Source organism: Pelmatolapia mariae, linkage group LG3_W (genome assembly GCF_036321145.2).
Source record: "Pelmatolapia mariae isolate MD_Pm_ZW linkage group LG3_W, Pm_UMD_F_2, whole genome shotgun sequence".
NCBI classification, from domain to species: domain Eukaryota; kingdom Metazoa; phylum Chordata; class Actinopteri; order Cichliformes; family Cichlidae; genus Pelmatolapia; species Pelmatolapia mariae.
In genome coordinates, this window is record NC_086229.1 from 86,917,097 (window position 1) to 86,940,869 (window position 23,773).

At 40.6% G+C, this 23,773-nt stretch overlaps 1 protein-coding gene across 1 annotated transcript in view; it reads right to left on the reverse strand.

Moving 5' to 3' along the window:
- Positions 1–873: 873 nt before the first annotated feature.
- Positions 874–23,773, reverse strand: part of dnah2 (dynein, axonemal, heavy chain 2) — a 63,973-nt gene continuing 41,073 nt past the window's right edge. Inside the window, exons 52-87 of the mRNA XM_063465490.1 lie at positions 23,580–23,665; positions 23,336–23,466; positions 23,024–23,173; positions 22,446–22,613; positions 22,059–22,219; positions 21,729–21,868; positions 21,008–21,140; positions 20,742–20,881; positions 20,241–20,451; positions 19,918–20,034; positions 19,574–19,715; positions 19,154–19,323; positions 18,726–18,842; positions 18,428–18,592; positions 18,068–18,190; positions 17,717–17,865; positions 17,475–17,541; positions 16,824–16,974; positions 16,367–16,515; positions 16,068–16,201; positions 15,349–15,493; positions 15,017–15,216; positions 14,565–14,691; positions 14,201–14,387; positions 13,814–13,962; positions 13,391–13,574; positions 13,075–13,265; positions 12,735–12,926; positions 12,096–12,280; positions 11,253–11,481; positions 10,161–10,312; positions 8,560–8,674; positions 2,574–2,750; positions 2,230–2,304; positions 1,213–1,363; positions 874–1,028 (exon numbers count right to left, since the gene is read on the reverse strand). Of these exons, the coding sequence (XP_063321560.1) occupies positions 874–1,028; positions 1,213–1,363; positions 2,230–2,304; positions 2,574–2,750; positions 8,560–8,674; positions 10,161–10,312; positions 11,253–11,481; positions 12,096–12,280; positions 12,735–12,926; positions 13,075–13,265; positions 13,391–13,574; positions 13,814–13,962; positions 14,201–14,387; positions 14,565–14,691; positions 15,017–15,216; positions 15,349–15,493; positions 16,068–16,201; positions 16,367–16,515; positions 16,824–16,974; positions 17,475–17,541; positions 17,717–17,865; positions 18,068–18,190; positions 18,428–18,592; positions 18,726–18,842; positions 19,154–19,323; positions 19,574–19,715; positions 19,918–20,034; positions 20,241–20,451; positions 20,742–20,881; positions 21,008–21,140; positions 21,729–21,868; positions 22,059–22,219; positions 22,446–22,613; positions 23,024–23,173; positions 23,336–23,466; positions 23,580–23,665 (5,418 nt within the window). The remainder of the gene's footprint in view (positions 1,029–1,212; positions 1,364–2,229; positions 2,305–2,573; positions 2,751–8,559; positions 8,675–10,160; positions 10,313–11,252; positions 11,482–12,095; positions 12,281–12,734; positions 12,927–13,074; positions 13,266–13,390; positions 13,575–13,813; positions 13,963–14,200; positions 14,388–14,564; positions 14,692–15,016; positions 15,217–15,348; positions 15,494–16,067; positions 16,202–16,366; positions 16,516–16,823; positions 16,975–17,474; positions 17,542–17,716; positions 17,866–18,067; positions 18,191–18,427; positions 18,593–18,725; positions 18,843–19,153; positions 19,324–19,573; positions 19,716–19,917; positions 20,035–20,240; positions 20,452–20,741; positions 20,882–21,007; positions 21,141–21,728; positions 21,869–22,058; positions 22,220–22,445; positions 22,614–23,023; positions 23,174–23,335; positions 23,467–23,579; positions 23,666–23,773) is intronic.

Consider the following 23,773-nt stretch of genomic DNA (forward strand, 5'->3'; position numbering starts at 1 on the left):
AAAGTTGACCTCTGACCTTGATATCAAGGTCACCAGGATTGAAACTGAAAGAGTTTTAGTAGATGTACTTATGGTATGAATTTGTAAATCTTACATCACTTCGTTTTCGAGTTATTGCATTCACAAATTTGGATGCCTATGCCCCCCCCCCCCCCCCCAAATCACCGTGGCGGGGTAACAATAGCCCATTAGCCTGAGGGGTCAAAAGGGTTTCTTGACCTTTTTTTGCCAATTTTGGATATACAGCTGAATCCAAACAGCCACTATTCCTTCCAATCATGCTATTCTGCTCATGCACTTACAGACCAGACCTGTCTACTTTTTAAAAACACATAAAATAGATGTAATAGCTCATCATGTTACCAAGGAATCCACTGAGCACACAGTCAAACGCTTACGTGACCAAACAGTCACTTGATCCAGATGTTACAAAGAAGTAGGTTTCCAGTAAGCGCCGATACCTCACAGTCGGAGATTTCCTGTGCATGTGTATGTAGACGGTGGTGTGTTAATGTGTGTGTTTCAGCAGGGTAAGAGGGGGTCAGCATGGAAAGACTGATGGAGGTCTGTGGAGAGGAGTGCACAGTCGGTCATTTTAAGAGCAGAGAGAAGAAAAAGGTAAAAAAAGAAATAAGAGAAGGAGAGCTTCCAGAAATGTGTCTGACCTGCTTCAAAGAGTCAAAGAACGAGTCGAGCCCAGGTGTAAAATCCTACTTTATATAGAACTCACTTTACTGTAGAACTCACATTTGAAATCATTTCAGTCACAAAAACAGATAATAAAAAATAAAATAAGAACTAATACAAAATGAATACCTGAACCTTGCACAGAAAAAAGTTTTACAGTCAGTGTGTGTGTGATTGTTAAAGCCTTCAGTTGTCCAGGCTCATGAGAAGAGCAGTTCCTCTCTTGATCCAGTGCTCTGGAATCACAGCTCCAGATTTAAGTTCAACGCCGACAACAAAAGACGCTCGGCCTGCCCCACCAGCACGCACCGGGTAGTAGTAACACGGACACAGGTACACACCTTCGCACAGAGACACACAACTGAGTCAGAGAAACCACAAAGCGGGACAGAGAACAAAAACAAGAACCCAAACTAAGCGATTTATAGATGAACATAATAACACAGGTGACAAAAAAACAAATGAAAGTAAATAAAGTGGAACATAAAAAAAAGTTTGTGAGATGAAGTAAGGAATTTCACTCACTCTTGGCCATCTTCTTGCGGTTTTCCACTGGTTTGAAGTGGATGGTGGGTATAGGACAGACCATCTGCATGGGTTTAGCTTCCACCAAACAGGAGTTGTTCTTGTCCCAACCTGCTCCCTCTAAATACAAACCTCTGACAAAGACTCCGTCCTGGAGGGGCCAAAGAGACAGGTATGGAAGGCCATGAGCAGAAAAACGTGGAAAGAAAATGGATTATAAATAGGTAAGGGTAAGGGGGAGTGATATAAACACTCACTTGGAGGTGACTTCTTGCATTAAAGAAAACATGACTAACAGCTCTGCCAAGGAATTAGATAATGAAATGAGGAGAGGAAAGAGCAGGGCTGCAGAAAGAAAGATGGATGGCAAAAGGTGGTGGTGGTTGGGTGGCGGGGGTTACGAAGAAGCTAGAGTAGAGGCAGAGAAAGAAGAATAATAAAAAAACAAGGGTGGCTCAGAAAGGAGGTGAATGGGAAGCAAAAGGTCATGAGAGAGAGAACATGGGAACACAAGAGTGGTACAGAGAGGACAGGAAAAAGGAGGGTGTGAAGGAGGAGAACAGAAAGGGAAGGCGGGGGAGAAACCGGAGAAAAAAAAATCATTTGGACAGAAGGAAAAAGAGTCAAAGCTAAAAAAAAAAAAAATGAGGGAAAACATCAAGTTAAGAAATGATAGAAGTGTGGACTGGCACCGAAAAATCAAAAAGAGAGAAAAGAGATCAGGGATAGAAATTAAATAATTACAATGTAAGAAAATATGACAAATCAAAACATTTTACATGATCTATAAAAAAACCCAAACATCTAAACGTGAGTGTATTTGAGAGATGAAAATAGAGATGCTGCTTTGAATGAAAATAGATTGTTCTGGGAAAAACACAGCCAGTGTCTGAGTGAAGATGAAAGATATAATGTAAAGCTGTAATGACAGCTGAAAGCTAATGGATCAGAAAAAGTAGCCCGGCGGCAGATTTGTGTCATTTTCTATACAATTTTAAGAAATAAAATGTGTCTCACCTTTGGTGGGTAAAGGAGCTTGCTGTCATCTACAGTGGACACTATAAACTCCCAGGACAGCATGTCTACTGATATCTGCAGGGACACACAATAGATTAGTTTTCATCAAATAAACACTGCACAGCAAGCAAAGTAGGGTGTCTATATTATGTGTATTTTATGTGCTGTGAAATTTAATCTTCGCTGTTTAATCTTCAGTTTTGGTATCACGATTCACTGGGTTCAGCTCACAAAACCCTCTGTTAAAACAAGCTGAGACACTCAAAAATATATGGCCATCAATCACAAAGTGAGCGGGATTACATAACCGTCTCCTGTGCGCATGTGGTTGTGTGAATGCTCACGTTGCGTTGTCGAGCTGATGACTGCAGAACAGCAGTGAGGAAACCGTTGGGAAAGGTGAAACCGGACAGCCAGAACAAGTTGGGGGGCTGGGTCGTCTGTGCCCAGCGTGCAAACTGATCGACTCGCTGGCAAAGATCCCTGGTCCACGCTGCCAGGGGTTTCAGTGAGGGGTATGCCTAGAGGACAGGGTGGGTGTGAGAGATGATGAGTGAGACGTGGAAAATCTACAACCATTTCATGCTTCCAGCTGTTGGCAGCTACTCAAAACAGGAACAAGTTCTGTTCAGTGCAGTCACACTGAGCACTGATGGCCTGTAGGTCTCATTAGCACATGAAAACTGAACTGGTGAGTGAGAATTGAGAGGAAATGTACAAGGATGTCTTAGCATGCTGGCATCTTCAAATCTCAACAGGAAAACTTTTACTTGCTTTGACTGATTTGATAATACGTAAAGACTCGCTGGAATCTAAAAATAACTGACCGAAACATAAAAGTGATTGTGATAATTGGTTTTATTATCTAATACATAAAAAGTAAGTAAGGATGACCTGTTCTCATTTCCAACTCCACATATTTCCTGTTAAACTCACCGGGACTCACTTTGCATGATTCACAATTCTAAATAATCACTGTTTCTCTTACACTGGTCCTTAGTGCAGCCCCTCGGTTCATCCTCTGTCTGAAACAAGCTGTTTTAGCTCCCTCAACCCTCCTTTAGACTGGCTGCCCCTCACAAAGCCACGGGTGGGTGGGCCTCCTGTGTTCACAGCTAGAGCTGTATGCCTGAAACGGCTCTATTATGGAACAGGAGCGTCACCTCCTCAGAAGTAGGAATTAGTGGTTGCATGGTGATTGGTTTGATTTTGATTTTTATTTCTTTGCATTTGGCGACCGACTACAAGTAGTTGCAGCAACTAACTCCGAGATTTAACTCCAACCCACAGTGTTACTGGAGGCCAAGCTAATGCCATCCACAGTAAGCATCTGGCTAGATACTGTGTTTCTAAGATTTCCAGGGCCAAGTACAATAACCTCAGTTTTATCTGCATTTAGAAGCAGAAAATTTGAGGTCATCCACGTCTTTATGTCTTTAAGACATTCCTGCAGTTTAACTAATTGGTGTCTGTTATCTGGCTTCATAGATAGATAGAGCTGTGTGTCATCTGCATAGCAGTGAAAATGTATGCTATGTCTTCTAATGATACTGCCTAAGGGAAGCATGTATAATGTAAACAGAATTGGTCCTAGCACTGAACCCTGTGGAACTCCATAATTAACCTTAGTGTGTGAAGAGGACTCTCCATTTACATGTACAAACTGGAGTCTTTTAGATAGATATGATACAAACCACTCCAGCGCAGTACCTTTAATACCTACAGTATGCTCTAATCGCTCTAATAAAATGTTTTGATCAATACTGTCGAACGCTGCACTGAGGTCTAGCAGGACAAGCAGAGATGAGTCCACTGTCAGAGGCCATAAGAAGATCATTTGTAACCTTCACTAAAGCTGTTTCTGTACTGTGATAACCTCTGAAACCTGACTGAAACTCTTCAAATAAGACATTCCTCTGCAGATGATCTGTTAGCTGTTTGACAACTACTCTTTCAAGGACTTTTGATATGAAAGGAAGGTTGGAGATTGGCCTATAATTAGCTAAGACAGCTGGGTCTAGAGATGGCTTTTAAGTAACGGTTTAACTACAGCCAGGTTGGCATAGCTTGGCAAGGCCTGTGGTACATAGCAGATTATTAGAGATAGGTCGATCATATTTAAGATTGAAGCATTAATTAACTAATTAATTAATTAATTAAAATTTTATTTGTGAAGAACTTCATGAAGTTATTACTAGTTAATGTTGAAGGAATTGTTGGCTCAACAGAGCTCTGACTTCTTGTCAGCCTGGCTACAGTGTTGAAGAGAAACCTAGGGTTGTTCTTATTTTCTTCAATCAGTGATGAGTAGTAAGATGTTCTAGCTTTACAGAGAGCTTTTTTTAATAGAGCATCAAATTAGCTTTCCAGGCTAAATAATGATTTTCTAAATTAGAGAGACACCATTTCCTCTTCAGCTTATGAGTTATCTGCTTTAAGGTACACATTTGAGAGTTATACCAGTGAGTCACGTACTTAGAGGACCTACATTATCTAGAGTTGTACACAGTGAAGAAGTAGAGATATTAACAAGATGATCAACATCTGTGGGAGTAGTGTTAAGCTGCTCTGCACCGTGTTGGCACAAAGCATTGAGGAAGATAACAATGGATGAATTATATACTTAAACTTAGTTACAGCACTTCAGACAGACATCTACTTTGATGAAATCCATTTGCCACTGCTGTGTAGTCGATTATTGTAACGTTATTGGGAAATCATTAGACAAAAGAGGGTTTTCAGGAAACACTGTTAAATGTTCTGTTTCTATGGCATATGTTAGAACAAAATCTAGAGTGTGAGTAAAGTGGTGGGTGGCTTCTTTTAGATTTTGAAAGAAGCCAATTGAGTCTAATAACAGATTAAATGTCATGTTGAGGCTGTCACTGTTAGAGTCTACATGGATGTTAAAGTTACTCACCCACAATAATCATTTTATCTGAGCTGAGCTCTAACAACTGGTTTTTCAGTTTTCCAGCTAGGGTGGACAAGTCAGGCTTTCAAATGAATGTAAACTCTGTCCAGGTCTTTGGTTGATTAACAAGCTGGAGTGGACGATTTCTGCCACAAACCCCACCTGTGCTTCGATGATTCTAACAATTAGTATAACTCAGGGGTGTTGATTTCACCCATCAATATGTTGATTAATGATTCAACTATAAAAAATAAACTATAACAATAACAATAAAAAGAGCTATATCCATTTTTTTGCAATCAAACCTCAAGTGCAATCAAACCTGGTCACCATCTTTGAAGGAATCATTTTAAAGACATCATGTCCTTAATATTTGAAACTATGATTTTGTTTAATGTGAGTATCCACAATTTTATATACGACAGAAAATAAGGAAAAGCAGAACAGACGAACTGTTCCTGTAGTAATTACTTTCACTATTAGTCATATCCCCTCATATCCGTTTTTTTCAGTACCTTATCAGTCATCTTATCTGCAGTAACATCAAGCACAATGTGAAATACCAAACACAGCTTTACAAACAAAAATATCTGTATAATGAAAGGCGTGTCACGTATAAATTAATGCCTCAGATCAAAAGAATAAATGCTCGCAAACCACTTTTTCTGTCAGTCTACTCACTGATTTAAAAACCTTTTATTCAAAAGCAACAATTACAACAATGGGTTAGTGTGACAGACACCGTCACAGTTCTCTATAATTTCAGAGAGTGAAAATAATCAAAACACGTGTGTTAGCTGTAACAGTAAAGATATAGCTGGGAAAATGGCTCGTGCCTAGTAACTTTCCAAAACAATAAATATCAGCATGACTTAGTAATTTTCCATTTCAGAGAAACTAGCTATTAAACCTTTCAGCATTGTCACTGACGTTAAAGCTGGCATATCTGCCAAGAAGGGCTGTCATAGAGTAAAAAGACCAAACAGATGCCTAGGTTGAAGATGGATGTAATAATTTCACTGTACAATACCATCTTAGCAACACTGATAAGCATAAATCTTATTGACATATATTTCTTGTTGGTCCTCACGTTCACAGACGAGCTAAATGCTTTCAAAATGTAGGCTTCATGCCTGGAAAGCCACCAAGCCTTTATTGACAATATACAATTTAATGATTAATTTAAGATGTCTCTTAGGCGCACACACATTCATTATATGGTCGTCGCACATACGCACACAAATACAGGCAAAGGCTTGTGAGGAAACCAGATACAAAATGGCCGGAGACAGAAAGGCAGGCAGGCCAAAATTAAAGCCATGAGTCTGAGAGCTCAGAACTAATGACAGGCTGCTATGCCAAGGAGGGGCGGAGAAGAGAGGGATGGAGGGACGGAGGGATAAATAAGCAGGACACTCTTTGAGGGGCTGTAGTTGCTGCCTGGATCAGATGAAGCGTGAAGAGAAAGAAAGAGAGCAGAATGGAGGTAATACTTCCAACATATAAACAGGAATGAGATACAGACGATGAAGAATGGAGGTGGACAATGACTGAACTAGTGCACAAAATGAGAGCAAGAGAAAAAAGAGTAAGCCATAACTGAAGTAAAAGGACGAAGAGATGAATAAAAAGCCAGGAATGGGAAGAAATATAAGGAGAGTCGTCAGGTTTACAAGTGATCAGCAGAACAGAGGCGCTCAGCTGGAGGCAGCAACTCTAAAAGCCATCCAATACTCCTATAAAAGGAAATAGATACACACACTCACACAGACACATACGGTATATTGAGCTGTATTAAGCTCCTGGCTAGAGCACAATGAGCTCAGGGTCTTTTTAGGAAAGCGGAGCAGGCCTTGGAAGGTTTACTTTGCTTATTACACTACGATTAGTTCACAGACACTGGCTTTGTTCGGCTGCTGAAGGCCGAGGTATGCTCCACCTGACTAACAGCCTCTCACAAATACACCCATGAGCAAAAACACATACATGCATACATACATGCTTTTCATCCACAGCTCTTAAAGAGCATTAAGTCAGACACTTGAATATAAACATGAACTGCCCTTACTGACCCTTGTCAGTGGACACACACAAACACACTCTAAACACACACACCGACACTCCCTTGTAGTCAGAAGCCTTTCCAGCCTCTTGACCTGGGCTGACAGCACCCTGTGTTCTCTCCCCACTGTAAAGAGAGGTCCAGTGATAATGAAGCCAGAATGGAGCATTTGGACAGAATCACAGCTGGAATACAGCCAGAGCCACACTGAGCCCATCTGTGTGTGTGTGTGTGTGTGTCTGTGTGGACAGACCAGAACAATAAATGTATGTCTGCGTAGCCAGGCAGGGTGACGGATAAATACACATTTAATAACAGACCAGTGAGTGAGCACAGAGACAGGCATGCAGCTGTTTCAGTGGCTCAAAGCAGATTAGATCCGTGCTGATCAGATCACAATCACAGGGATCAATATGTGATATGAGTCCAGAGCAGACATCTGAAGGGTCTCTGTCAAGCAGCAACACACCAAAGGAATCTGTGGTAACTATCTCAGGGAGAGGAAGGCTTAAAATGCAGATTAAATCAGAATATGTAATGGAAAAATAAACATAGCACTCTGTCAGTATTGAAATATTATCTGCGACCCTTATTCAGAAATGCTTGGTCAGTGCTTGATTATACAGTACAGCACAGCCAAACCAAAAAAAAGAAAAAAAGTTACATTTCTCTTCACTGTGTGCCTTTAATCACGCATTCTGTTACTCCTTTTCAGAGTTTTACTTCAGTTCTGATTCAGCAAAATCTTCTTTGGCTTTTCATGTGCGCCCAATTTTCCAATAAGTAGCTTTCTCAACACTATTGATCTTAGCAGTCCATCCTCATTGTAGTCTGTCTGTCAACTTTATGAAGTAAGATAATCAGAAAGTACCACATGCAGTTTCACATCTGTCATGACTTAGAACGTGTGCTTCACACATAGGACGTGTGAGTGCATCATTTATTTTTAAAAAGTGAGAAGCCGCCTCATGCAGCTGAGGAAAGATAACCAGTGAATGCACATTAAGACAGTGGAGCATATTTGGGTTAATGTTTTTTGTAACCTCAATGAACTTGTTTAAAAGTTTGACTTAAGCTTTGTGTGAGTGATTGTTGGTGACAAGGCAGTCTAAAAGTCTAATCTCATAACAGGTCTTTGCATTTCTACAACCCCAAAAAACTGACCCACAGTTGAAGAAAAGTGCATTTGATAATCTACAATGTTCTTGTTGAGCTAGCAGAGACATATACAGAAGAATACATCTGCATAATGACACGGCTCTATGGTGACTCTCTGACCCAAGAAGGAGCCAACTGGCACTAACTAGCCTGCACTGGTAGCTGTAATAAACTGTGTGCATGTGTGTGTTTGCACCTTCTCCCAGAGCGATGGTACACGGGCATCATGGATACAGTTGAAGATCTCCTCCAAGCTGGGTGACATCACTACTAAGCCTTTGATCCCTTTCTCCAGTTCCACCAGAGATGATCTAAAACACAAACATACACAGTTACAGTAAAACTGTGTCAACTGTGACAAAATGTGTAAAACATTCGATTGATAGGTGTTTAGCAGTAACTAGCATTGAGCCTTTTGAAATTACTCTTCTTATTGCACATAAGCACAAGAGCAGGATGGTGAAATCCAAACTGCGTCTAGGACAGAAACAACTGTGCTGTAATACTAACGCAACTTCAGCTGGGAAAGCTGCACAGACAGCATGCTAACACAAAGCTAGCCAAGAACCTAGACTGATGTTAAAGTTGAGCGCATGCTGAACCCAACTCAGCACACAGAGCCTGAACTTTAGCAGGTAACAAAAGGAGTGATAAGAAGTCAGGCTTGCAGCGTTGTAGCATCCATTTCTATCTGTGTCTACAGTAGTATCACTTTAAGGTGTCTTTGGCTGGTTTTCAACTTTGCTTTGTGTTGCTGGCTTCGTGTTCATATGCAAACACTAAAAGAATGCTGCCTCTGAGTCCTCATTAGGATTTGTGCTGGTACATGTAACTGTCATCTAAGGTTTATTTTGTTAACTGGTAATTATTCTGTAAACTGATCTGAAACGCATCGTCTCATAATGACAAAGCAATGTAATGAGTACCGTAATTAATTACTTTTTCTGGTGAGTAATCACGTAATGTACTTTATGTTACTTTTAAGACAAGTAACGAGTAATGTGTAATACATGACTTTTTTTTTGGAATAACGGCCCCAGCACTGCCTAAAATACATCTAGGATTATTAGCGCTCTGCAACAAGACCACACCATGTTATACTTAACTTATTCTATCAAGTACACAACTTTCTGTTATTGATTTGTCTTTAACAACACTGGTAAATGGACTGATACCTATACAGCACTTTTGTACTCTAAATAAGCACTCAACCACATTTATATTGCACTTCATTCTATGTGTTTTACTACTTCCCACTGCTTAACTGTTCCACATAGACTCACTCACACTGATGCATGCATCAGGAATTCAGGATTAGTACGCTTTAGCTCCTGAGCCACAACATTAAGTTAAAAATAGAAATAAATAGCATTGTTTTATAACTTAAAAAAATATGAATAGCTGACCCAGCCAAAAATAAATATGAATTTCTGCTTTTTTATTTATTATTATTATTACCTTCAAACTGGTACAGAGGCTAATTGGAAGGAGTGAAAAAAAATAACAACAACAAAAAAATCAAACACGTGAGAGAAAGCACTTTTGTTAGCAGGGTCTGAATTATTCAGTGAAAATAAAGTGCAATTATTCAGCTGTGAAACTGCACAATTTTAGCTTCAGATTTGTTTTTCTACCTGATGGCATATGACACCTACATTCATCTCATTTGAAACTGTAGATTTACACATCAAGGTACAATAAAACAGCCACACACACACACACACACACACACACACACACACACACACACACACACACACACACACACACACACACACACACACACAGAGTTCATACTTAATGGTGCTCAGCAGAGAGTTGTATCTCTGGATCTCTTGCAGCAAGACCACATTAAGGGGTGAAGGGTTGTCTAGCAAGAGGGTTCTCGTGCCCTCGCATTCAATGCACTTTGGGATCTTTCCACGAACATCTGTCAACAGCTCTAACACCTAGAAACACAAATAAAGCAGATATAACAGGTTCATTCCCAATAGTAAAGTACACACTCCAGGAGAACCAATATAAAAGTGGTGACAATGAGATTTTACCAGTTAGACTGCTCACATTACTACAAAACTACAGCATTTAAAGCACAAAGACAAACTGCCAATACCTCCAAGAGGGATCCTAAGAGATAATGTGCCTTTAACTTGACTTTAAACAAAACAGAAATAATAAACAGAGCTATATCTGAAAGCAAATCCATGCACAGGTGATTAGATATAATCAGATCCATCAACATTCAAAAGCAGCACCTAAGCGGGACCAGCATGTGGGACTGTTAGAAGCAATTTAAAGTTGTGATAAATGCTCTGATCTTGATCACAACAGCACTCTGTTAATAACTAACAGAACGCTGTTTTTTTATTTAATTTATTAAAAACAAAAAACCCCAAACAAACAGTATAATGTCCTAATAACACAGTTTCAGTTTTACAGAATACAAATCTTCTGAGTCCTTTCCTTAAACTTCAGGGTGAAGCATAAGCCATAAAGCACAGATTCCCAGATCTGTATCTTATTACACTGATGACTGTTAGCCAGTGTTATGTAACTATATGGATGTCTAAGCATTGCTGGGAAGAAATCTGTCAAATATGGCTGGCTGGAGTCATGCAGACAGCCTTTTTTCAAGCAATTACTAACCATTAACTGGAAAAAAGAACATTACATTTCCCACGTTCTACTACACATACTTTTAAAGAGAGATGATGCCATTCAGGCTATACGGCCCAGTACACTGATTAACTACTAAGCCTAGCGTTAAAAAACAAACAAAAACAAAACAAAACAAAACTACTTTACTCAATATGCACATTATTACATTTTGTAGTTTCACTCATAGAGTCATCCCTGTTCTCTCCTCCTCCCACCTTGTTTCACCCTCACCTTATCTTCTCTACTACCCCCAGCAGCAGTCTTGCTGGTAACCTGGGGTTGCAGGGAGAGCAGGGTGTCAAACACTGTCTTAGTCTCAGCGATCTGGCTTGCAATGTCAGCATTAGGGTGCTGGCCAAATAGTTCTGGATGCTCTGTGGATGGCATCCTGTCGATATATTCCTTATATAAAGCCTGGGAACCGTCACGGGGGATGTAATAGTTGGTTAAAGTTGATAACCTGACAGAGAAAAAGGGGTTAATAATTATATATATATTATATAAAATGCCCATCAGCATAATAATAGTGCAAAAAAGACAACATCATCATAATACATATGATAAGATTAAGTGTTCTGTTGGGAGCAGCAACATGAAGTGGTAGTAATTTCCTGTGCTTCAGATTGCCTCACCACATTAGCAAACAATCGTTCTACAACTACTCCTGCGTGAATGGAGCACTAGAAGGTTTGTATTCTAAGCCTCAAAGATTTCACTTGACATTTATCTAAGGGGAAATCTGAGTCTTTGGTTAGAAATGATAGAAACACACAATTTGTGAAGCCAGTAAATAAACAGAGTAAGAGATCTTGACAGCACTCAGTGTATCTGCTTTTCTTAAGAAGTGATGACCTTGCTGTCCTCTTGGTGGTGCTAGCACTCTGTGAGCAAAAAGGTGCTTCAGAAAGTCTCAGTTTGAAGCAACAGTTTGCATCAAACATGGGAAATGTTTAGGCATCGGTACTTCTGCAAAAGTGCTTTTGTTTACCAAAACATATTTAAATTATTAGCACAGTGCACTGGTTTAAAGCAGTTACTAGTACACTTGCATTAGCACGCTGAATAATATCTTACTTGAAGAATGGCTGGTTTATGACAGCGTCACAGAAGTAGTCATTGATGTATGTGGTCAGAAGACGTCTGTCCCAGTCATCGGTGACGTGACCTCCATAGTTGACCCCAGCAATGAGGTACTTGAGTGCATCCCAGGGAATCTCCTCATAATCATTCAGGTACAGGCTGAGTAGTTTCTCACTCACCTGGGAAGTATTAAGACAAAGAGCTTAACAGACTGGATTTGAAATCTGACACAACACACCAAGGACAAGTGCAAAACTCTCTGGTGCAGAAAGAAAAAAGAAATGTTAATGAATCAGTCTCACACACCTGAACTAAATTCTTGTGATTTGCATTTTGTTGTACTTTTGTTTACTACATTATTGTTCTCTGACACAGGAGAGCATTGTGTTGTTAGGAAAATAAAATCAACTACCTACATACTTATTATTAATTACTCTAAATGGCTTTAATAAAGATACCACATACATTTATCCTAATCAATCAATCTTTTTCTTTACATATAAAACCATGTGATCTTCACTACATCAATCAGCAGATGTAAACACAAACATTATTACTGCACTAAAGATTTGTTTTTCTGTCCTTTCCAATAGCTGTCACAGTGTTTTTTCCTGTATCAAATGAATCTCTCACCTCAAAGTCAGAATCATTAAAGCCATACACAATGTTCCAGCCCATCTGTAGAAACTTCTTTCTTTCCAGAAGAATGCTGTGAAAAAAGCAGAGGGAAAAGAGGAGCTTCCTGTAGAATACGGGTTTATTGCAGCTGTTGAATTGAGCTTCTGTCACCAGCTGGTAAAGACGCTTCATGTTGGCTTTAACACCCTGAGAATGAGAACGGGAAGTGCTGAGTTTAGAGCTTATAGTTTCAGTTACGTGTAGCGTGTATGTAGTGACAAGTAAAACTCACACATACAAGAATGTATATATTGTGTGACTGTAGTGACACAAAGCTGTGTCTGTGAGTGTGTACCTTCGGTGGTTCAGTGGTCATCTTGATGCCAGCCTGCAGGATGGTAATGGGAAAATCAGGGTGTGGTGAAGAGCTGAGCCAGAGCCTGAAGTCTGGGTGGGGCTTCTGCAGCTGTAGCTGCTTAATCAGCTTGTCCAGCTCAGGCATCCATGACAGAGAGAGGTGACAGTTGGCCAGGAACACCCAATGACCTGAAAGAGAAAGTAAGTTGATATAACCTGTTAGGATTTAGTTCTATATGTAGATTCCTGTTTGAGAAATCAGACACGGTGATCATTAAAAAACAAACAAACAAACATAGCAACTGGTCTAGCACCGTTCTTAATGCCCTCCTCTATCATGCTCTTGGCAATGGGAGCCTGTCCCTGGCCCAGAGACAGAGCCTGGAAGTGGTTGCTCATCCCAGAAGCCTCAGCTAGCTGCAGCAGAGCGCCTGTAGGGTCCACCCCGGGAGACAGAACAAAGATCAGAGGAGTACAGCTGGTTGATTCCTCCACAACCTAAGGAGAAGACAAAGATGGCACATTCATCAAAAAAGCTGGAAGAGAGTGAGATGATTAAAAAAAAGGCAACTCACTTGACACCTAACAGTAACTCTGCAATGGGAGTTTTGGAGATTTTGACACTTCAAGCAAAAATTCAATCGCAACTAGAAAAATTATATTAACAAGAATCCAAACCTTTAATCGTGATACTTAGAAAAATATCAGGAATTAGTTTAAAAAGACCTGAAACTCACTGATTTCATGTCGAGTACAGGTGGTTCCACAAAGCGAGAGCCGAGGTGTTTAATGATGAAGGAGGTAATGCAGAAGGAGACACGGTCAGGACGCAGAGAACGCACTATCAGCATTTTCTGGAACTCATTACAGTTACTCTCCCAATCACCTAAAGGGGGAAAAATGTAAATCTGTAATTATACAATTTATTAGGAGTGATGCATAAAGACAAGAAGAAATACAAATAGTCAAGTAATTAAAACTGTTGCACAGCAGTAAGAAAAAGCTGACTTTCTTGCACATCAGTTCACCCAGCCTCTCAGGAGAGCACGCTCAGTCAGTTTGCTCACAGTGAGAAGACTTTCCTCCATAAGAACAAAAATGTACCCTCTATAGCACATTCAGACCTGGAAGTGGAGCATTCTCTGGCTCAGAGCTGGTGAACCAAACGTTCCAGTCTCGAGAGGATTGTTCAAAGGAGGACATGATGCCACGGAAGCCGGGCAGCTTATCCAACTGTGTGATGTTGTCCCAGCTGGAGTCTGCCAACCAACTGGTAAATGGGTTATCCATCTGCCCCTTCTTATCAAGAACCTACAAGCATCAATCAGTCAATCATCAGTCAGTAGTCTAATTATCTCATCAATATAGGATATATAGCATATACTAAACACACTTATACACCCTACAGGTCTTTTTGAGGGATATTAGCAAATCTACTGGTGAGGAAAGCTTTTACTATCAAGAATGTGTCTGTTCTGTTTTTCTTACAATTCCACCTCGAAGTAAGAAGTTATACTGATCCGTGTTGAGTTTTCCGGCCACCTCCAGAATTTTGGCGCACATCTGGAAGCTGAAGAGCAGCTTGTGAGCCTCAAACAGACCACGACACGTGTACCTGCCCAACACAAAACCACGCGTTAGGAAGACTCACCCAGATACAGCAGCAGTAGCAAATGATGAAGTGTAAGTTTCTGATTAATTATATCAAAATCTTACAACTGATGGAGATTCATAGTTTAATGCAGATCACATAATCAGTACCAAAATCACACAGGTGTACAGATCTATCTTTCCACAGCAAGTTCAGATACATATTACATGCCCAGTGTGCAGCATATCACTACATCAGCTCGCTCTTTTATCAAGTAGAACTGTTTATTTATGCATCGTATACATCATGTAACACATAGAAGCAGACGTGATTTCAAAACAATGCTTACTTGTACACTGCGTATGTGTGATAATCATTGAGGTTGGTGATCCTCTCCTCCAGCTTCTGGCTGCGCTTGCTCTTTTCTATGCTGAGGTTAAACAGGTTAATGTAGGCATCCAATGAGAACTGGTACATGGGGTCAATGCGGCCCATGTCACTTAGAATGAAGAAGAGAATAGAGGCTCGCTCAGCACATGGACGGTAGGCCTGTCAACACAAAAATATTAAATACTTTTTATTATCATTTCCAAATAGCATGCAATAATAAAGAAATGCTACATTTACTGTAAGACCAAGCAAAGGAGGACAATCCCCTCTGCCACTCTCCTGAGATCTGACCTCTCTTGCAGAGTCGATCTTGAGCTCGGTCTGTTGACTGCTTTCCAGCTGTTTTGAAACTTCAGTGGCTGTCACTTTGGATGCCTGCAGGGTGTTTACCAGCTGCACATCGTCCAGGAGCGAGCCAGTTGACTCATTCAGCAGTCTGGTAGAATAGACATAAACATACAACAATAAAAATAAAACAACCCCCCAGCCCAAATACAAAAACCTGCTCTCATTCATGGGTAGAAAACCATCTCATTCCTTGGAAAGAATTTCCTTTCGAGCTTTAAAATAAACAGCTGTAGCAGTGTAAAGAGGAGCTATGAGGAGAGCTACTCACTAAACACAGAGTTGCTGTTGTAGAACTGCATGGCTGAAAACATGAGTGATCACCATAACAAGCTGATATGTACAACTTGTGATCTTTAAGATATTAATATATATAATGTATATAGATATTTAATGCTGGGTAGGGTCTTAATCAGTTGCTCTTCCTCAAAGTACTTTTTGCCTGAAGTACTAATAAGGGAATAATGGAAGTTGACACTTTTTCTGTTCCTTTATATAATCCCTGGTTCTTATGGAGGTACAGTAGGTATGGCTACTTTAACAAAAATGTTACAATTACTATTATTGGTACAGCTGGTGGTAATAAAAGACTGGATCTAAACTGAACATTGTCCATTATGTGAGGAAAATATTGATGAAGAAAGACAAAGGTCAATGTTTGAAACCTGAGAATCTCATCCTCCAGGTCCTGCAGGCTCTTCTTGCCAGAGGCAATGCTAATCACCAAAGAGTCTTTCTGCTCTTCCAGCTCTGGACGCTCTTTACGCACCACAATTCCCAGTAGCTGGGCTTCTAAACCCTGTGTGCATGCATGCAAAATACACAAAAATCCCAGTGACAGGTAAATTAAGACGACATCTAATACTTGAAACTGCATATAGACAAAAATTAGGAGTTATATGGAGTTATTAAGTAGCCAGAACATACAGAGGACACATATGGTTTCACAGACATGCATGCTCACCTGCTCCTTAACAGCAAAGTTTACTATAGTGGTCATTGCAGAAATCTCTGGGGTGTAGTGGGGGTTAGAAAGCTTGGTGGTGATATAGAAGCGGAACTCAGGACTGTACTCCACCTCCTTATCACCCAGCTTCAAAAGCAACCTGCCGCCTGCAAACACGCAGACGCATAAACATAAGGAATTCATGCACCTCATATCCATCCATCTATCCAGTTTCCTCCACCTGTCCTAGAGGCACACTCACATTCATTTAGAATTATAAATGAACTTAACCCCATGCGGTCTTTAGACTATGGGTGGAAGTACCCTTGCAGACACAGGGTGAACATGCAACTCCAAACAGAAAAGTCTCCACCTGGATTTGAAACCACTCAACCAGGTAAAAATTTATTTCACCAGCTGCTATTTTAAAGTGTGACTTTGCCTATGTGTGTGTGTGCATGCATTTGCATCAGACCTATGCGTGTCAGGGACTTGTTGAGAACTGGGTTGAGAGAGGGATCCAATTCCTCCTGGACATTCTGCAGCAAAACAGGATTCCCAAACTGGATGGCATTCTCCAGAACCCGCAGGTAGTCTGGCATTTGAAAATCGATTACTTTGAGACCCTGCGAGTTTGGCAGATAAGAGACAACAACAACAACACAGCCTGTCAAACACAAAAACATACCAACAGCCTCAGAAATAATCTCAAAAAATTCCTCATTCATAATCATTAAAAATGTATTTCTTTATAAACTCATCTGAGTTGAGATTTTTAAATGTCAGTGAAGTTCATCTTATTTGCTTTGTAAAAAGTACTGGCAGGCAGTCTTCATAGGTTCAGTAATTACTTGAGGGGGATCATGAGTATGTTGGTGCAGTGAATCTGAGATGAGTTGTGATATACTCAGAAAAGTAAAAGGTCAGCTCAAATAAGGGAAATGCATTGCTACCAGGCACGGCAATAAAAAAGAAAGAAGAGAGAGGACAGTTAGAGTTAATGAAAATGTATCTACTAAACCTTTATGGGCAGTCAAACAAAGTTTAGTAATGTATTTTGAGTTATATTTGAGGATGTAATGTTCCCACCCAGCACTTGGTGGGATAGAAAGAACCCAGTTCTTACCCTTGATAGTTCCATCTTTTTAATCCACTTCAAAGCTTGGCCTTGAGGGTCCACCATCAGTGGCCATCTTGACAAAAAGAGCAGAGAAAGATATAAGAATTTGTATTTACACCTTCACACATTGCTTGTAAAATGTAAAACATACATAGACAAATCTAAATCCAGAAAAAAACAAATAAAATGAGATTTCCCAAAACTCATAATAATAAACTTTATAATAAGATACCGAATGATGTACTGACCGGTTTCCACGGGTGACTATAATTCCATTCTCAGTAGAAAAAGCATCAGTGGGCAGGCCCTGGATGTTCCAGTCTCTCACTACTGTGGGTTTGGACATAAAAACTGCAAAACTGAATCCTGGTGTACATGCGATCCCTAAGCCCTTTACCTGAAAAGAGTGTAAGCAGATACAGAAAGAAAGAGAGAAGAAATAAAAAAACAAGAAAAATAAAAGAGTACAGTATACATGGGTTATTCAGTTGTTCAGTTAAACATTTTAAGAGGGCATTTTTTTCTTAGACGTTCACTAGAAGTTTACTGAACAGTAGGATTTACTGGGTGTTTTAACAGTGTGCTTTTGGCTGTCTGACCTCCTTCATCCAGATTTCAAGCAACTCCTCTCTATAGTTGGAAAGGAAGGGGCCCATGTATGAGAGAAAAGAAGCTGCCAGCAAACAGTCTCCCACCAGATACCCCATATTTTCTTCAAGGCCCTGAAAAACACACAGATTTGGATTACATAAACCTGAATGTGGGTTTTTATGTTAAGTATTGTTCTTTGCCATATTTTAAGTAGTATTTTAAGTTTAGACACAGGTGATATAGCTCACCTGGGAACACGATGAGGTGCTGCTTTTTTAAATTCAATGCACATAAAGTTACAGTACACTTTTTTAGTACTCTTTCCACTGCTGTGTGTGTGTGTGTGTTTGTGTGGGTGGGGGGCGTACAACAACTCTCTCCTCCCAGCGGACCCTCTCTCCAGCAAGTCCAGTCACCAGTTTGCCAGCACGGTCCAGTTTCACCTCCATCTCATCTGATTTCTTCCTCAAACTCTCCTTCATGGCCAGTTTTTCACTGTGCTGCTTTTTCAGCTGCTCCAATTTTTCCCCCAACTGCTCACAAACACATGCAGATACAGAACGATTATAATAATGGAACGCCATTATGCTCTTTTGCAAACTCAGCTCTCATCAATTAAACGCTTATATCTGTCTGGTGGTTCCATGATGTACTGGTTCTTCATACTGCTCGTAGTTTGTTCTGAGCCTCGGCCAGTGCGGCCTGCTTCTCTGCTAGCTGGGCCATGGCAGCATTCAGCTGTGCACGCTTTGGTTCTACTACCCTGTAGACACGACCGTACACCTGGAAAAACCATATAAACATTCATGGATTTAGTTTTGCTCCAGACTTTTTCTCTTCATATGTAATGAAGCTACTTTTTTGTTACTGTTCTTATATTCTACTTTCTTGGGCATGTGCTTTCTTCTTTTGTTGTAGTGTGCTTAAACTGCACTGTGGATGACAGTGTCTTTTGTTTATCTACAATCCATTATATATCGCCATGTTTAACTATAACCAACTACCACTTACCATATGCTAGCAGGTCCACGGTGACTATTGTTATTTGTAAGTATGTTTAAAAGTGTGTGTGACCGTGTGTAGTGACCTCTTACCTCCATGGCTCTGACCCACATACAGAGTGACTTGGCAGCCAGCGATACTTTGCCGATGATCTCTGGCTGGAAGTCCACTTGCTTGCAGTACTGGCCAATCTTCTTCAAAACACGGTCTGATATATTATCTTTGTCAAAATTAACCAATGTTTTGATGAAGTTGGCCTCACCTGCCAGAACCGTATGACAGTCAGTTAACGATCAGTTGCTGTATTAAACATGAAAAAGAATGAGTACATTTAACCACTAATATAACATCTACAATCACCCTTTTTCCTCAAAAAAGCTGATTGTAACTGTGGACTGTAATTCTCTGGTTGTGCTGTACTCATTTTCACTACACTACAGTTTTGCCTGTTATTTCTGTTCTTTTGCCAAACTCTCTCTTCAATTAATTTCTGCACTGCTGCTGTCGCTCACCCAGCTGTCTCTTGGCTTCTGCCCAGGTTGGCTCTTTCTCCAGAAGGGTCATAACAGCATGCATCACTGTCTCCACCAGTGCAGGAGGACGGCCGTATGATTTGATCTCAGTCATGTCCTTCTTATTCAGAGACTCCAGAGCCTATGTGCAAAAACATCAATGTGTGGTTGTTAGAAGGCTCAGTCATGTGAAAATCCAATACAAATAAGACAAAAAACACATGCTGAGTGGTACTCATAGCAAATTACTCACCAAATACCAAAACGCCTCAACCAGACAATATAATGAACCAAGTAAGCGCATACATCTTATTCCATGAGAGCAGTCAGCGGGACAAATATACCTTCATGGCTTCTTCCAGGGCAGGCAGGGCCTCATCCAGGTCTCTCTGTGCATTCTCAGCCATGGCTTTACACTCCAACTCTTCTGCCCCAATTTTCTCATTTTCATCACTCACCGTCTGAATGCAAGCACACAAATGTGAACATGTTTTAGAGCTCAACTGTTATTATTTATTCAGCTTTTTCAATAACAATCTACCACACAACATTTCAAACATAAACCAGTTTTAATTCAAAAGGATCTTTAGGTGACTCGTGGAAGTAACCCATGCAAATATTACTTCAATCTCTGCAGTGAGTTATGTTCATGTACTGTAGCACATACCTTCTGCTGGCTGTCGGCTTCTTTCTTTTGTTGCACAATGACGGACAAATATTCATCACACTGTTTCTGGAACTCGGCAACCTGCTTTTTGGCCTCCTCGAGCTCTATAGACATGGCCTCCACTTTCTCCCTCGTTTCACTGATTTTCAGAAGGCCGTTACGCAGCTTGCTCACCTGCTCTCCCAACTCACCGCGTTTCTCCGCCAGCAGTCTGGATCGGCACAAACACATTCGCAAACAGAAGCCCGACAAGCTGATTTTAACAGAGATGCGCATTTAGGGAATGGAACGGGCAAGCAGAGCTATTTAACCACCAAGGAAGCGCAGTAGAGAAGAGTCAGACAGACTGCAACTGTAAATACCCTCAAACTCATAACCTACAACAGTGCAGTGTATCTTCATTGCTATCTAAGTGAGCGTAAAACACTCACGAAGCATTTCAATGTGGTAGGAAAAGTGAAGACAAGCAAAGGAGGAATTCAAAGGTAAAAAGCTGCTTACTTCTTGTATCCAGACACCAGCTCCAGGTAGTTTGTTGGTGTCACATAATTTTGTCTCCTCAGCTCCAGTTTCATTCTTTGGGAGACTTGTGCTACTGACTGGTGTGTGGTCACAAAGATACTGGCAACATTTGTCTGGATCTAAAACGTCACACAAAAATGTAGAAATGTTACCTTGAGACAAATCATGTAATATCTTCTCCCCTCTGTGCTTTAATGCTCAAAGGTAAAAGTGCACATATGTCTCTTTGTGTGTGCATGCCTCACCCCTTCCATTGAGCCCAGCTCCATTCCATCCAAGTACCTCTCAGCAACCTCCAGGAGGGCATCTTTGGGCCATTCACAGAACCAGTCTATAGTGGTGCAGTTAACAAGAGCTGGGTACTGGAGGATGCGGTTCCTGTAGGCAAACAGCCACTTCTCAACATTGTGCGACTGCTACACTGCACCGCTAATCGCAACAAGGGTTAAAAGGCCTACCACTCATAACAAGCTCTTCCCTTAATGCTTGTCAGTGAAGAGCTGTTTTTATCAACAAAAGAAAATGTGTGTTCATCTGTTTGCTCACTACATGTTTGTGTGTACAGACAGCTGGCCGTCTGTCTCAGCACGAGTCCTTGCTCTAGAATCACTCAAATAACTTGATCTTGTTTATCTTAGATGACTCACTGTTCTAGCTGTAACTTTGAGGAGTGGTGTAGGGACTAGTCACTCTGTAAAAGGCTGCCAGTGTATTCAAATGTATTTATTTACAAATCTCCATGACTAAAATGATATCATAGAGGGTTTATTGTGTTCATTATACTTGGAATCACAAAGTGGATTTCTCAGTTTGAATACAAAAAACACTTTCATCCCTTTCTTCCTCCAGTCCCACATTTATTCAGTTGTTTAAAAAAACCTGGAGAACCCCCCCCCCCCCCCCCCCCCCCCAAAAGGAGTCAGGAACTTCTTGTCAGTCAGGATACATTACATAAATAGACTCTACCTGAATGGCTCTCCCACTGGACTCAAACAGAGCACAATGTGCAGGTTGTTCCTGACTCGCTCGATCAGGTAGCTGAACAATGAGTCAGGAGTCTCAGCCACATTGTCTTTCCTGGCAGGCTCTGAAAGAGCATTGCATACCTACAGGCAAAGAGACAGCATTACACACTGCATGAGGATATGAGCATTTTGAATCTACGCTTGTGAAAACCGATTTCATTTACCCATATGCTACCTGTTGGCTTCATAGAATGAATAAATATGGTATGGAAATCAAATGATATGCCCTAGAGATAGAAAGACATACTGGTCAGATGAAAGCTATACACACCTCTACAAACTCGTCTGGCTTATATAGGTTAGGCACCTCTCCTGAACTCAGGATGTTATTGATATCCTCTAGGAAGGATTCATCAACAATCTGGGTGTCATTGAACAGAAAGACTGTGGGATTGTTGTCCACACCCGCCAAACGGTATAGCTTCTTGATGTCTAGAAGCCACACACACACACAGACACACGCACACTTAAAATCCCTCACTGTATGTTGGAAACTAGTAAACATATTCAACTTATGCAATGCTGACATCCACGAATTTCCTAATATTATTAAATTGGCATGTTTGGTTTTAGCTTTTTTCATTTTAACTGGAAGGTAGTAGATAAATTGCAGTTTCTCAAAAGTCTGTGAATGTAACGGTTGTGTGGCGGACCTCACCCTCTCTAAACTCCAGTTTGCGGTACTGCTTGGTGACTTCCACTTGGAATACCTGGTACTGACATATGAAGGCAGCTATCTTAGACAGGCTTCGCCGACCTGAGCCCCCGACACCTACCAACAGCATGTTGCCCCTGAGCTGACTGATCACTCGAATGATCCGAGTAACTGCAGAAGGAGCACAAAGATATAACACATCAGCTTCACCGTGCCCGGAAATCCCAGGAGGAAATACAATATAAAAACTAAAATTAGTGTGAGTTAGACAATAGTGCACTGCTACTGACTTAAATACCACGCCACAAAAAAAGCATGCTGACAGTATTGAGCGTGCTGATAGGTCCTTAGTCTCTCAGCTTTTAGTTTTGCTCTTTTTCTCTGTTTTTCAAAGCAGTTTCAAGATAGATCTGATTGTTAAAAGTGAGAAACTGATCACAGCAAAGACAGATCAGAACAGTTCAACAGTACACTGACTTGTGGGTGGAACTGACACTGTGGGTTGATGCATCAGGTGTATTGCCCTGTTTTAAACATGCATACAAATGTGCGTGGTTGTGTGTGTTGCGTTTCAGATGTACTGTGTTCGATGGCATCTCTGAAGAGCACCAGGTTTGTAGGCACCACGCCAGGTGTCAGATTGTAGTCCTCTTGCTGTGTTTCCATGAACTTCTTGAGACTCTTCATGTCCTGCAGGTCCTCATAGACAGACGACTCACTCATGAAATCACCTACCCCACAGAACAACAATAAACGCATTTAAACAGTTTCACATTTCCTGGGCTGGTAATGGACTTAGAAATTAGCCATCAACCCATGAACTCATCTGTGGGAGTATTTTTACACATATTGGAGAAACAATGTTTATGCACAGAATGCAAATAATTAAGTACCAAATATTGGCGGTTGCTTGTTCGGGCAGATGCTGTGGAAGGTGAGGTCAAAGAGTGAACCCAGTTTTTCCTCTAGGAGAGAAATAAAGGTATCCATATCACTGTGGTTTACAAGCCGATCTGAGAAAACCCTGAAATTGACAAATCACATCATCCAGATATTATTCTCTGTATACATGACAAAAGTACCCGTGCATTTTAATTTATAAAGCACTGCAGAAAGGCATTCAAATACTGTGATCACCTGAAACATTCATGGATCCACAGTCTAGTAATGTTGGTTTTGGTATCATGGAAGTCTGGATGAGCTCTTAGTAAACCCTGAAACACCTACAAGAGATAAACAGGGGGGAAAAAGATATATCACAGAGCATTTTAATTTCAAAGGTACTAAATAATTTAGAGTTTTCATTAAAATCTGAATGAACTCATGAAGAC